Source organism: Haliaeetus albicilla, chromosome 2, assembly GCF_947461875.1.
Source record: "Haliaeetus albicilla chromosome 2, bHalAlb1.1, whole genome shotgun sequence".
Lineage (NCBI taxonomy): Eukaryota > Metazoa > Chordata > Aves > Accipitriformes > Accipitridae > Haliaeetus > Haliaeetus albicilla.
Genome location: NC_091484.1, coordinates 57,496,448 through 57,511,606, shown reverse-complemented (window position 1 = coordinate 57,511,606; position 15,159 = coordinate 57,496,448). Strand labels below are relative to the sequence as shown.

Sequence of the window (15,159 nt, the reverse complement as noted above, 5' to 3'; positions counted from 1 at the left end):
TGTTTGAGGAAGTGCAGCAGGTTGATCTGAGCAGAGGTAACTTTAAAGTGGGGAATGCAGGATAAAGGAGAAAAGTAAAAGATGAGATATAAATGTAATCCTAATCCTTTCTCATATCTCAAATTTCCTGTCCATTAGAAGGGTAATAGCTGTGTCACAAGGCTGCTTTAGCAAACTGTATTAGAAATATTTGAAGTAATCGATTTTCAAACTTAACAAGGTTTGCTATGTAAGAAAAGGAGAAATGTTATACTTTCAAAGTCCTAGTTAGCAGAATAATTGAAGTATGTCAGGTGAATATATTTTATTCTGGATAAGTGCTTAGGATTTCACTTGTGTTTCTGATATGCTCAACCAACTGTGATTGTGATTTTTTTGTATTCTTACTCCACTGTATTTTATAGGCTACTCTGCATACTCTTTGAGATGCTGTTTCTGGGGCAGTTCTCACTGCTGTCTCGATAATGACCTGTAGGCTGGATCCATTTTGCTAGATCAGTTTGTCTAATCTGTGACTGCTCTTCGTTCTCTTAGGAGCATCCTGTAGAGACAGGCAGACATTTTGTCATGGGCCAGATTACTTTCTCTGGTAGCCTGCTCTCGACTTTTACACACAGATCAAATTCTGCAGGTATGTCTAGGTCTGAGTTGAGGCCTTTTCCACTGAGAGGGGACATACTAAAGTCATGTAGCAGAATTAATCTGGTGATGAACTGGAAGGTATCTGGGTCAGACAACTGACATTGTGGAACTGTTTGCATCTCTGATGTGTGTGTGATGTGGTAGTCATAAAACCTCTGCTTGGTTACTTCAGGACACTCTAGACACTGGTCCAATGAAAAGACTTCTAGCACAGGAAGGAGCACCACTTGTTTAGGTTGTAAACAATCAATAGAAAAATATTTTATTAAGAATTGCACTCTGTAACATGGCTCTGTCTAGTTCTGTGGTCTTAAAACCAGCTGTAGTGTCTAGTCTCTGATGTTAGAAATACAAGTCTTTTATTTGGGGGAGAGTGGAGAGGGTAAAGAATAGGACCAGCCGGCTCCTTAAAGGCAGTGCCAAGTCTTTACCGTATCGAATGTTCTTGTAGACAGTGTTCTTCCAGATTTATATGTAGTTCAATTTCATTGAAATTAAGTAGTTAAAGCATGTTTAAAAGTGAGCTGAGTTCCAGCTAGGGAAGGAAGAAGGGTTCAGACAGATCTTGCAGTGCCTACTGCTGCTGTGAATTACTAAAAAAGGTGTGTGAAAGATCTGTGATGGGAGAACAGGGTGAGTCTGTCAGGGAAGAAGTGAAAGTTGAAGCAGCTATTTTTAAGGTGCTGCAAATACCTGAAACAGCATCTAATAGAGTAATTAGAAAGACCAAGAGTCTGCTTCCCAAAATTTGTTCTTTCATTGTTCCTTCTCTGTAACTTAGAGCATATCTTTTTTTTTTTTTTAAATTGTAACATTAGTGTTGATGGAAAGCAAACCAGGGATATGGAAATGCATAGATTTTCTTTAACCTGATCTGCAAATTATGACTTGCAATGGTTAAAAGAGATGGGCTTTTTAACTACTAAAGGGGTTTGTCTGAGTGACTAGAGTTGTCTTGTACTACTCAGCAGTTACATTGCAAAAATACTTGTGCCTCCATTACTGCAGTCCTGTAAGTCTGGAGGTGTTTATGTAAATATACACATTGTGTATTTGAAGCGTACTTGAGGTTCAAACTCAATAATGTTGAATGTAGTTGTGAGACCACATCTGTAGTTAGTTTGAATGGGAAAAAATCAGTGAGCAATGCAGGCTCAGGGTCTCTTACTGAATGATGAGCAGCTTGGAACCCTTCTAATAACATGCAAAAATGCTTTGGTATAGAGCTTGTGACATAATGTAAAAGTTGGTGTTGTGTTGTATTTTAATATTATTTTATGTTTTGATAACAAAGGCATTCCTTTTGAAGAGGCTTTTTACCAGTGAGAAGTCTACTTGGAGAGACTGTCCAGGTACTGTGACCTCTTTTTTTCTCTTTATTTTTTCTGTTTTAATTATTTGTAAAGCATGTCCTAGTACAAAGAATTTAAAATATTTTACACTTTGTTTAAGTGTGCTCCCATGCCATTTTATGAGCCATACAGTATGTATGCTATCTGTGTCTCAACTTCCATTTGTGATGTCTGTGCCTGTCCATAGTACTTCTGTGTTCTATAAATATTTGATTGAAATCTATTATTAGGAAAGGGAATGGATTAGAAATCATATTAAAAAAAATTTTCTGAAGACAACTTTATAATTCTTTGGTCCAGTATAGTGAAACAGCAATTAACGGTAATAATTAATAAGGTAAAAGTAATAAATTCAATTATTTAGATAACATTAATGTATAAAAAGATACTAGTAGCTTATATAAAACACTGATTAGCAACAATTGAGCTCATGTAGGTTTCTGATCTTTCAGAAGAGGAGCAGAAGAACCTTCTCTGTCATACATTATGTGATATTTTGGAAATGGCTTGCTCTGATAATTCTGAGTCGTACTCTCTGGCAACGTGGATAAGAGGAAAAACAACTGAAGAAACTGCTAGTATTTCTGAAAGTCCTGCAGAATCTAGTCGTCAAGAGGAACAACCTTGTAAGATGTATTTCTATACTAAATTACCCATCACTTAGTGAAGTATTACATTGTTTTTGAGGTGCCACTGCTTTTTATTATGACACAGATGGGGGTTTCGCCTTTGTGATCCCATTAGCAACGGACGGATTTTTGTCTGTTGTAATTAGAGGCATTGATCCTTTTTGTTGAAAGGAATATGCTATCCATCACTGGAGTTCTAACATACGTGTTTCTCTTGAATTTGAGCAATTTCCATAATCTTTTCAATTTTATTTTGTAATTTATTGGGACCTGATATGTCTTTAATTTGGAAAAATCTACATGCTTCCTAACACTGGAGGAATATTTTAATTTGTTGCTTGTTGCTTTATTTGAGAAGAGCTTTTGTAGGAAATTCTGCAAAGCTTTATCTGTTGTAAAACATACTGGATCCCCTGTTAGGGAGAAATAGGCTTTTTCCCTTTGTTAGATTCTATGCAGCACCAAAACAGCTTAATCAAATACCTTCTAGTAGATTAACAGAAATTTTTTGTAGATTAGAATTTTTCAGTTACATGGTTTTTGCAAATGTCTTGATTCCTTCATTAGTTACTGACATCAAGGATCTAGTGAACATCTGTTGCACTAAGATATGGCATCCCGTCATATCTAACTGCTGCAGAGCCAGTGACATGGAAAGTTTGTCTGTGCACACATAATCATTGAGATGTGTATTTATTAATCTTTTAATAGGAGATATCTAACGTGTTAAAAGATAAGCTTCTTTTTCTTTTAGTTTTTGTTCCCAATGTGTCCCTTAAGAAGTATGAAAAACTCTTCACATGAGAACATGCTTATAAAGGTGCCATCTTTTGATGGAAGGAATATGTTATTCGGCAGTTTGTGACATAACTACAAAGTAAGAATTGTACAAGTAGATACATACGTGCGCAGCTAGCTATAGCAATTAGTAGTGCTGGAGCTCTTTATGTTACAAACCATCTTCATCTGCTTCTATAAAATGCTCCATGTGCTTTAGAAGGCTTAAACAATAATAATTAAAATGTTACTTAATTGAAAAAACAGAAGGTCACCATGTAAGAGTTCCAAAGTGAGCAGGGGTTTTTTATTAAGAAAAAGTATTATACAGACAGCAGTATCTACAACTTTTGTGTTTGGGGTCTTTTTAAAAAAAAATAAAAATAAAAAAGAGAATCTTCCTTTGCAATATGATAATAAGGCAGCTGTAACTCTGAAACCCCTAATTTCTGTGGGTTTTCCAGTTGTCTCTGAAGGTCTTGCTCATATCATGAAGTTTCCTTTGAAGAAAAAGTGAAGCAGAACCTAGTTATCAATAGGCTTTTACTGTCCTGTTTATTAATATATGGCCTTATTCTAAAGAACTTTTAATTGTAGAAAATGTTCAGCAGGAAGTCTTTTTAAAGACACATTCAATTAATAATTACTCTCAACACTGACATTTAATGAACTAATCCATTCTGTTATATATCTACATTTTTCATATTTCTGTAATAAGTCTACAAGTTCCGCCTGACTTGTCCTTAATACCATAGAATGTGCTTAGGAAGAGCAGGTTACATTTACCGTGAACAGTGTGCTTTTGTCATGAGCAATGTTAATCTCTTTCATTGTTCATATTCTATGTTCCCTGCTAGACACTGAATGTACCTCTTGTATGTACTCTACAGTTCAAACAGTATTTTATCTTATATGTATAATGCAGTACAGTTCCTGATTTAAGATACATTTGTTAGATGGTGGGGTTTTTTTTTCCTTTCTGTCCTACTATTTAACTATAGACCAGCTTCTTGCCTGATTAGGCTTGGGACAAAGATGTGGAGAGAAGGTATTGTCAATAATGCAGAGTTCTGTTACTGCTAGTGTGAAGGAAAAAATTTATTTCTTGCTTGGTTGCTGTAATCAATAAAAATAGAAACAGGCATTGTCATAGTTGGTAGGACTTGAAGAGATGACTTATGTGTGCGGGGGAGTATTACAGGTACAATTCCATGTGGCAGGCTACTGATATTTGGGAATTGATTAAGGGAATATATTTATAATAAACCCATGAAATATGATTAGACACAGCATGACAGTATCATTTTAAAGAGTTTCTATACAATTGTATTTCTCATACAGCTCTATTGCTGTTCATTCTTTTCCTCTCCACTAAGCACTGTCTTTATTTAGCCTTGTTTGAGTTATGTATAGCTACACTTCTCTTTAGGATTTCTACTTCTTTCCCTTTGTTTCAAATAGTAGTTCTCTTACCATTTCACTTTGTTCAGTAGTAACAGAATGAAACTGCCTATCATCCTGCTGTGTGAACAAAAGGTGGATTCGAGCACACTTACTGAATGCAATAGCATTTTTCATCTGCTTTTGTGGTGTATACAAGTGACTTGTTGTTGGCCATGCATTGGCTGTAGTAGTGCAAGTTCCCAGGTTCAAAGATTGCTTTATATGATTTAGTCCCTCTAACTTTCTGCTTACAAAAGCATATGTTCGTGGAGCAGTGTTAGTTCCTGTAGCGTTTTCTGCATTTTAGATTCATTGTTTCATATTTTTAAAAATGGCTTAAAAATACATTTTCTCAAGTCTAGTTTTGCTCTTGGTAACCTAATTTTAGCAATTCCTTGTAGTTTTTCAAAGGCAAAACCTAACACTCTTAACCCTATGGCTGCCTTATTTCTGAAGTAGAAAATGAAAGCGTTCTATTGCTGGAGAATAAGTTGTATTTGCACATAGGCAAATTAAGTGCATCTTTTAAGACACAATCATAAAGGGCATAAAAAGCCCTTTCTGGAATTCTTGTAGGAAGGATTGATCAGTAGTATTAGCCCTAATGGCTTCACGTCTTTAATGAATTGCATGCAGTCAAATTCAGTAGCTAGATAATCAGACATTATTTAAATATTCAGCACTGTGGCCTTTATAAAAAAGCAGATCTATCTGTTTTGTATATTATTCTACTAGCAGAAAGATAAAGTCCTTATAGACATAGAGGGCACTAAAGACTGCTACAGTCTTAATATTTGAATGCCTATAGAATTTGATAATTACACAACTGGTGAGTATAACTTCCTGTTGGTAAAAGAAAATTTGCTTTTAAAAGTTTATTTCATCTCGGTTTGGAAATGTTGTGAGGGGAGCAAAGGTATAAAGCCTATGTTGAACTTGGGAAGACACTAATGCTGTATTTTTTTTCTGTCTTGGACACGACGCTTATTTGAAAGGCTATTTATCCATTATTAAAAGATAACAATGAAAATTTATTTAAAAACAGGACATGTAACACTATGTAGAATAATTCTACTCATTTGTTTGTAATAAATAAGCATTTAAAGGGAAAAAAAAACCCCAAAATTTCAGTAACAGAAATGTATATTTGAAGAAAAAATACAGCTTACCTACAGTGATAAAATGATCCAAATAATCATGCTTGCTTTTCTAGGAAATAATACTTCTTGTTGACCTGCAAAATTATACCTATAGTATGCATATGCTTGATGACTTTGTGACAGCCATGTTTTGTACAAAATCAACAGCTTAGTATTTGACAAATATTTTCAAGGCTACACACTCCAGTGGCCCTGTGCTTTTAATAAATTGATTAATCCAAATAGAAATGTTCTTACTAATTTGTATGGTGGAATCTTAATGTTGTGGTAAATTAGTTTATACTAATCAGTTAAAAAACTTAAATGTCAAGGGAGGATTAAAAATTAAAAATATAATTAAAGCTTAAAAGTATACTAGCTTGCTGTGTGTATCTTGTGTCATTTTTTTGCCATGTGTAGTGCTGAAAAGTGTCTCTTGTGTATAGCTGCCTTGGCTGTCGAAGAGCTTGGCTTTGAGCGATTTCATGCATTAATTCAGTAAGTAATATGTTGGAACATTTAAAATACAATATCTTGAAGTTACGCTAATATTCACAGCCCTGAAAGGGGTATCTTGAGGAACTTTGTGTGTGTTATGCATCAGGTTAAACCTGGATTTCAAGTTTTGGTTTGGGGGTTTTGGTGGTTTTTCTTTGCATTTTACCATTTAAAATGGAATATCATTTTGACCATAAGCATCAGGCTTTAAAATAAAACTGGAGCAATGTAATGTGCTAAATTGGCCAAATAACTTGCGCATTTCAAGTATATGAACACAGCTACTTAAGATTCATATTTAAGTTAAAGATGTTAATCATCAATATTTATACATAGTCTTCACAGGTGATTCTACCTGAAATACTTGATATCTATACTGAGAAAAAATTGTCATCTAGTATTTTACCTGATTTGAGACAATGTAAGAAACATTTATAAAAACGTTTCATATACAAGACTGATTTTTGTTTCATACTTCGAACACTGTTCTCTTTTCAGGGTGTAAATATGCAGTTTACAGTTCTATTGAGTTTATCTTTAAACATAACAGCCTTTTATTTTCACAGTGCAGAGTAGTAATCATTGTACAAAGAAATCCCCAAAGAGGAAATAAGGAGCAACAGAATTTCAAAAAATACTTGAGAAGGAAAATGTTGCTAATTAGAACTGAAATAACTACTGCTTATTATATCATTAGTAATTATAGTTTTTTTCTTTAAAGCCATTGTCATATGAGGAAAGAAGAAAGAGGAGAATATAAAATCTTTGTAACCTTATCTGATCAAAACACTAATTTCCTGCCCTCCCCCTCCCTCCCACTCACCCCCATGATCTTTGGACCTGTGGTACCCACTTCAGTTTTTTTCAGTCTTTCTCACTGGAAATCAGTGCTCTGGCATATGCCTTTCAAGCAAATTGAGTGATGGATTTCAGAACTGACTTTGCCTTGCATACCTTGTATGCCATGTATAGTCTGTTGATAATGAAAGGTGGTTTAAAAATCACAAGCGTTAGCCAGAGTAAACCCATCTATGGATATATTTTTGCAGATGTTTGTTTCTGTTTTAAATAAGACTTACTAAAAGTGTGCAAGAAATCAAAAAGAAAGTAATACACCTAAGTTTGTGTAAGATAAGCAGAGAGTGTGATGTAGTTTGAATTACTTAATAAAAACTAATGTTCGTGTTCTGAAAAGCAGTATTTAGCTCTAAATATCCCAAGAAATAGAAAGTGTATTACTGCACTGGAATCTTGATGGATCTCTTAATTTTGTCTGGTTTTATTTTACCTTTTTTCTTTCTAAACGTGATCACCTGGTGTTACCTTATCATCCAGGCAGCAACCCTATTATTATACAACCAGCTAATCTCCCAAATGTTAGTGTACCACTCATGGTTTTGAACAGTTTGCTTTTTCCAAAGCTAGAGTCTAACAAAATCAAATTCTCATGGGAAATGTAATAAGGACTTTGAAAGCCTGAAAGATAGTCTTACCTGGTTAAGTGGAAGGTTTTTTTCCTCCACTGTTCATGGACTGACTGTCTTTCAGAACACTCTATAATGCAAACATTATTTTGGTGATGTACAGTCTATTCGCAATTTCAGTAACAGTATTTTGTAGAATTACTGGTTCAAGCCACTCAGCTCTTTCAGAAGGGTATGTAACTTTATTAGTTAGTGTTTGCATATAAAAACTGTTTATTTTTGCACATTGCTCCAAAATTATTTATCTTCTTCTGATGGGTAAACACTGATGACTCTATGGCAGTTACAATAACTCAGCAACAGCTGCTGTGTCATTCTATATATATATAATACCAGATTTACTCTGCTTTTACTTGGACATATTCATGTTAGGTATTAGTAGTTCTTGTTTCTGCTTTGTGACACTATTCTAATGCTTCATCTAAATACAGTCTCCTTTTCTGTTGGTTTTTTTTCTATTTAGCAAACAAGCATTCAAAAGCTTCCCTGAACTGAAGGATGCAGTTTGGGATCAATATTCAGTGTGGACAAACAGATTTGGAGTATTGCTCTTCCTGTATTCTGTAATACTGACAAAGGTTTGTGGGTTGTTTGATGTTTTTTTGTGTCTGTGTGTTTTGTTTCTTCGTTAAGAGAAAGTTTGATCATGTAAGCCTTTTTTTGTAAAAGATGAACACTAAACTATTAAACTAAGTAAAGTGTAGATGAATGGATAGAACAGTATCTTCATTCATGTTGCAGTACGTTTCCAGGATAAAAACTTGAAAAACTCAGTCTTTTTTTTTTTTTTTTTTTTTTCCCCCCCTTCTGATCTATGAATATTACAGATTTTGGAACATCCTTGTATGTTATCAAGAGAAAGAAGCGTGTTTAGGTATCAATTAATCTAAGAATATCAACCTAATGTTTTACTATTGCATTCTGTTGTTATAAATGTTGCAATTCATTCCTTAAGAGAGCAAAAATGTTTGTAATTTTTCTGCAGGGTATTGAAAACATCAAAAATGAAATTGAAGATGCAACTGAGCCATTGATAGATCCTGTTTATGGTCATGGAAGGTAAGCTGCAAAATATGGTTGTTATCACATAAAATAGATTAGTGGGCTAATTTTTTGTTTCTGTAACTGAATCATTCTTTTAGGAAATTATTGACATTACGACAAAGATCCAATTACAACTTTTTTAAGAGCTAAAAGCAACACTTAACATAGTGTGTCTTTGTGACTGCTTACTTGATTTAGTGCATCAGTTCTGAGGAAATGCTTCTGTTATTGCTGAATTTTCAAAGGAATAATTCTCAAATTCAGTGCTACATTTTTATATCAAGTTGGTTGAAAGAGTGGAGATCATATTAGCGTCGCTGAATTACAAATACACGCTAATTAAAGGAACATAGAGAATGTCTGCTTAGCTGTTTGCGTAATAGAATAATTTTTTCATTTGTTAGAGATAACCACTTTTTCAGAAATAAATTGTAAGTTCCTGTTAATAGTTTATTTCTTTCTGTTGTGTAGCCAAAGTTTGATTAACCTCCTGTTGACGGGGCATGCTGTTTCTAATGTGTGGGATGGAGACAGAGAATGTTCAGGAATGAGTAAGTTGTTTCTAGTTTATGCTTGTTCATAATTTTTATGCACTCTAAGATGCTGACCTACAGATTTGGAATATGCTCTATTCCTGTTTTGATAGTCTCCTTGTTTACTGTCCTTGGATTTAAGCAGACCTCAAATGGAAATAAAACATACTTGCACAAAAATTGTTGATGTTAATTATCAGTGAATACAGGATTGTCAACTACAGGTTGAAATTATAAGGTACCTGATGACCTGGATAATGGAAGGGAGTGTGGTCTCTGCAAGTTGAGAAGGTTGGTCAATACACTGAAGACAGGGCCACTATTCAGAGCAGCCCCATTAGAGAAGTGGACTGATAGGAATCTCATGAAATTCACCGAAGTCCTCCTCCATCTGGGCTGGAATAAGCCCATGCAATAGCACAGGGCAGCACTGACTGGCTAGGAAGCAGATTTGTAGAAAAAGGACCTGAGGTCCTTGTGGGCAGCAGGTTGCACAAATAATCAGTGTGTCCTTCTGACAAAGAAGGCCAGCTGCATCTTGGGCTACATTAGGAGGAGGATAGCCAGCAGGTGGAGGGAAGTGATGCTTCTTTCCCTCTATATGGCACTCGTGGGACCACCTCTGGAGTGGTGTGTCCAGTTTTGGGCTCCCGAGTACAGGAAAGACATTGACATAGCAGAATAAACCCAGTAGAGGGCCACCAAGGTGATTAGGGGGCTTTTGTGTTTTTTGCATTTCATCTTAGAGAAGATGATCTGAAAGCAGGAGCACTTTGAATTCTGAAAGTGTTCACATCCTCTCTCCCACTGCTGCAAAGTCCATCTTGGGTTCATCAGCATGTTTTCTACAAGGATTTTCCATCATCTAAATAATCACTGCAAATACTGACTTGAACTGAGGTTCAAGACCTGATTCAAAATGCTCTAGTTTGAAAATGAACAAGTAGTTTAATCTTCTTTGAGGCTTTTTAACCTTCCCCTTGATTGTGATTCTATACAGGCTGTACTTCAGCATCAGGCTTCTCAGAATGTCGTTTGGCTATTGTATCTAACTCTTCTCACCCCTATTTGGTAGACTTTTTATCAGGGCATCTAGATTCAATTATTGTAGTCTATTATTGATGAGCCTCTATTGGAGGATTTTTTTTTTTTTTTTGTCCTTCCTAGTGCATGCAAATTGATTACTAATTTGTTTCAAGACCCTTTGGAGGTTAAAGTCATCTTTTCTCCTGGGTTTTTCCTCTAGCTTTTGTTGTTGGTTTTGTTAGGTTTGGTATCCTGTTTTCCCTTTTCTAGTCTCCTGACACCTCCTTTATCTTTGATATGTAAGGTAATCATTAATGGTTCAGAGACTTATTTTGTCTAGCTACTTAAGTGTTACATAATGAATTTCATTAGGATCTGCAAACTTGACCACATCTGTCTTATTCACAGTTTTTTAGCCAATTTTGTTCTTTTTTTACAGCTGACACCATTATCTCATTGTTAATATTGGGTATACGACATCTTTTACCTTTTTGTGAATTAAAGCAAAGATGGCTTTGAATACTTGTATTTTCTTTGTATCATTTAATTTTGTGTTTTATCCGTCAATTCCTACCCTGATTCATGCTGCATGTATAGAATGTTTTTGTCATTTATGCCCCCTCTTTCTAACTGAAATTTGTTGTAATTAACCTTCCTAGTTTTATCTGTATGTTCTCTTCATTATTTTTAATTTTCTCTTTTTGATTTTTAAATTATGATTTATCAATCTGAATTGTTAGATTGTGATCAAGCAGTCTGAATTGTTCTTGCAGCTTTCCTTTACATTGGGATAATTTGCTGTTCTGCAATTTAATATATCTTTTTTTGAAATCTTGCAGTTAATTCTGTCATTTGTCTTTCAGATTATCTTTCTGGTAGACCTTATTCATTAGTTATCCAAGTTGCATTTTTTTCTTTTCTGGGAATACTGAACTCTCTTTGCACACAGTGATAATCCACATTTAGGTTCTCAGTAAATTCTGCCCTAAAAATCCAGAACTAGAACTCCCATAGGAACATCTGTCTCTTCTTGGGGGGAGAGGAGGAGCGGAAAATAACCTTTAGTACATCTTAAGAATCTGGTATTATGTGTCCTGTTAGTTTTTCACCAGTCAAATAATTGGATTTGACTGCTGTTGGGAGCCTTCCATTTTCTTCAAGTCTTTGGGATAATTATAGTCAAAACCAGCTTATTCACTGTCTTCATTCTGTGATCAGTATCTGTTACAAAGTAATTTGTGTAGTCTACTAGCCTGTACTGTTCACAGCTTCTTAGGCAAGACTGAATTTTGGATACATTGTCACGTTTCCTTTATCTGTCAATCCTTTTTGTCATCTTTTCTTTTCTCCTTCAATCATTTCTCCTGCATTTTGACTCTCTTTGGCTGTAGCCTTCAGCTTCCTTTCTGCCAATGCGATGAGTTTCTCATGTAGAAGGGCTGCAGGTGCCAAAATAACAAGAACTGAATGTGTTTGCTGACTATTTTCTGAAGTTGGCTTTATGTATGTTTTTCTGGTTTGGTTACTGCTCACTTGCCTTAAATTCCTCTGGTCAACTGACTACAAGTTGGAAGGTTTGACATTAGTATTGTACAGAGTTGATTTCCAGTGCTGCTTGATTTTTCCATGTGTAAACATAATGGAAAGAGATTTCGGGTGCTTCTGTGATTAGGTGTAATCAGTAGGTGAAGTTCCGAAACCTGGGCGTGGAAAGGTATCCCTGAGCATGGGGGAACGGTGGTGCTAAGGAACTGCAGAAAGCAATAGATGGATGTGGTTCATGGCGTATTTGCAGGTGCAGCAATGAAGCAACAGTGAGAAGATTCAGCCGCAATGCAGGAACAGGAAAAGTGCTAGATAGGTGATACTGTTATCATAAGTAAACACATTTACTAAATTGAATTTTCAAAATGGCACTTGCCTTACGGTTTTATTCAGAAGTTATGTAAAGCCATTTACATCTTGTTCAACTGTTTAGATAAGCGATTTTTAATTAATAAGTAAATCTTTAAAATTATTTTAAAACCCTTTTATAGGTACTGTCAGTGATTTTATCAGTGACAAAGAACATACTGAATTACAAACTTGAGGAATTACCAGGTAGTTTGCAGATTATACTCAGAGCTCTGACTCTTACAGTATTGCATATTTTCCAAATAGGGTAGGAGTTATTAACTGGAATTGTTCTTGGCCACCACTGGTACAAATACCAGTGAAATGATCCCTCTTCTTTGACTATGTAAATATTCCCCTTTAAACCTTTCTTCTTATTCTAATCTCTTGTCTTGCCACAGCAGTCCACAATAGGAAGATACAGGGAGGTAGATTTTTTTTGTTGTTGCCTTTTTTAAAGACTGTCATTCTTACGTGAAGTGTAGTGATTTAGTATGAATACAAATAATGCTGTAATTGCATTTTCCAAGTAGCGCCAAGAATTCGTGGTGTTTCATGTTGTCACTAGGTGGCGGTATTCTGATACGGTTGGTAACTGTCCTTACGTTTAAAAACCATCCTTAGTCTGGGCCTGATTTGTTTTTTAAACGCTCCAGTTTTCTCCCTTTTTAGAAATTTGAATACTTTGCAAGAGTGCTTTTCAAAAAAGGAGAAACTAACTTTCAGACCAGAGGCATACATACTGATTTTCTTAGATGATCTTTGGTGTTATCAGACCTCTTCCAGGGGTGGTTTTTTCTTCCTGTGGGGTGAGGATATTCACAGGGATGAACTTTGATTTAGGCCAGCTAGTGTCCATTTGTTTCCTTGTAAGTCATCTGTGAGTGATTTTTGCTTTTGTGTCTGTCTTCTCTGCTGACTAATTCTGAAGGAGGCATTGGTACACAGTGACTACGGGCTAAAGTTAACCTAATAGCTTTCAGATACACAATCAGTGTAGCTTGACTACTAGCTATTCAGGATATTCACACTCTGTGGCTACTGTCGTAGCCAGGATCCCAGCTCTCTCTAGTTATCAGTCAGAGTTCTCATCTAGTTATCTGTCAGGGGAATAAAATACTTAATAATCTGATTATTTTTTTTCTGAATAATTTCCTGAATAGTAAGTATTATTTATATGTTACTTTACTATTCTGTTCCAAGCATTAGCTTCTAAATCTGAAGCCTTTGTTTAGCAAACTGAACTTTACATTGATTTTTGTTAATGATTTTTAAGAAATACATGTGATGTGTTAAAATTATTTCTTTAATGTACTATTGCTTACTTCTGCCATTTGTTTCCCTTCATTGCACATATAAATGTGCTATTTCTGAACAACAGCTATTCCCTAGTTTGAAGGATTCTTCACTAGTTTTTTGAATTGGGCTAGCTCTCTTGCCCTCAGCTCAAAGAAAAGATGAATTGTCTCAGCGTATGGCAATTTATAGCAACACAGCTATAAGTCACTGAGATAATGGGGTTCTGCAAAGTATTATCTATGCACCCCCAAATGTTTTAATTCCAAGCAGGTTTGAAGATAATCCTTGAAAGCACAGTTTCAGATCAAAGAACACTGCACTGCAAAGACAGCCTTTTAATATGTATAGCTGACAACTGTAAGGAAGGAGTTCTACTTCCAGGCCACAAAGGTAGTGAACAAGCTAGTGTTTGTAAGTTTTTTGGGTTTGGTTTTTTGGAGTTGGGGTTTTTTTTGCTTAACATTAGAGGAAAAAGTTAAACCATTACTATAATAACTGTTCTGCGCTGTTGCAAAATTCAGTGAGATAAACTTGGAAGTTGGTGAAGGGAGCATGGCATACCATGCCTAGTGCTGTGAGTTACAATGAAATGCAGAGTTGATTTCTGGAAGACAGAAATGTTTTAAATTTAGAACTGTTTCTTTCACTTGCTATGGTCCTGAAGCTTTAGCCAGTGGATAAAGACATTATAGTTTTATGCTGTTGTACATGAATGATCAATGTTAAAAAAATATACTTGAGACTTAGTGTTCTAGAGGGAACTTTCAAATACAAAAGTCAATGTTCTCTGAAAAAAGGAAATACAGGGCTTGTTAAATTGATCATGGTGTATGTTCCCAAGTATATTTGCAGGATCAGGTATGTGCTGCTCTTTGTTTAGGCAATGTTTGGGGACCTAGCAGAGCTCTTCCAAGTAGACAGTACTTGCACTGTTGAGAAGATGTATATGTAAGCCCAGAGCTTCTTCAAATGCTTATGATTATAACTAGTTTCTAAGCTTGAGTTTTTAAGTACTTTCTCATTCTTCATTAGAGAGCCTCAAATAAGGCTCTGTAAGTGTTCTTCCAATCAGTTGTACATAAATATTTCAGTTATTCCTGACAGCTCTGTGTGTTTGAGAGCTGTATGATACATTAAGTGGAAGTCAGTACAGAAAATCAAACTGAGTGAATGCTTTCTTTCCTAGTAACAAAACTATTATTGGCAAAATTATGTTTTATTATTTAGAATGTGAAATGATTAAAAGACATATGGCCAGGGAACTCTAAAAAAAAAAAGGGGGGGGGGAAGAAAAAAGGGAGGAAGGAAAGAAAAATACATATATGCATATATACTGTTTTCCCTCCTTAAAGATAGCTGGTTTTTTCTTATATTTTTCTGAGAATACTTTTGGTGTAAGT

General features: G+C 35.2%; 1 protein-coding gene across 5 annotated transcripts in view; it reads left to right on the top strand.

Annotated features, from left to right (window-relative positions):
• Nucleotides 1-15,159, top strand: part of MINDY3 (MINDY lysine 48 deubiquitinase 3) — a 60,249-nt gene that overhangs the window by 8,642 nt on the left and 36,448 nt on the right. For 4 of the 5 annotated variants that reach the window (XM_069775919.1, XM_069775913.1, XM_069775937.1 and 1 more), the window contains 6 exons: nucleotides 1,937-1,994; nucleotides 2,447-2,620; nucleotides 6,429-6,480; nucleotides 8,428-8,542; nucleotides 8,950-9,023; nucleotides 9,480-9,559. In XM_069775919.1, coding sequence (XP_069632020.1) covers nucleotides 1,937-1,994; nucleotides 2,447-2,620; nucleotides 6,429-6,480; nucleotides 8,428-8,542; nucleotides 8,950-9,023; nucleotides 9,480-9,559 — 553 coding nt within the window. The remainder of the gene's footprint in view (nucleotides 1-1,936; nucleotides 1,995-2,446; nucleotides 2,621-6,428; nucleotides 6,481-8,427; nucleotides 8,543-8,949; nucleotides 9,024-9,479; nucleotides 9,560-15,159) is intronic. The other variant, XM_069775929.1, reaches the window with a different exon arrangement.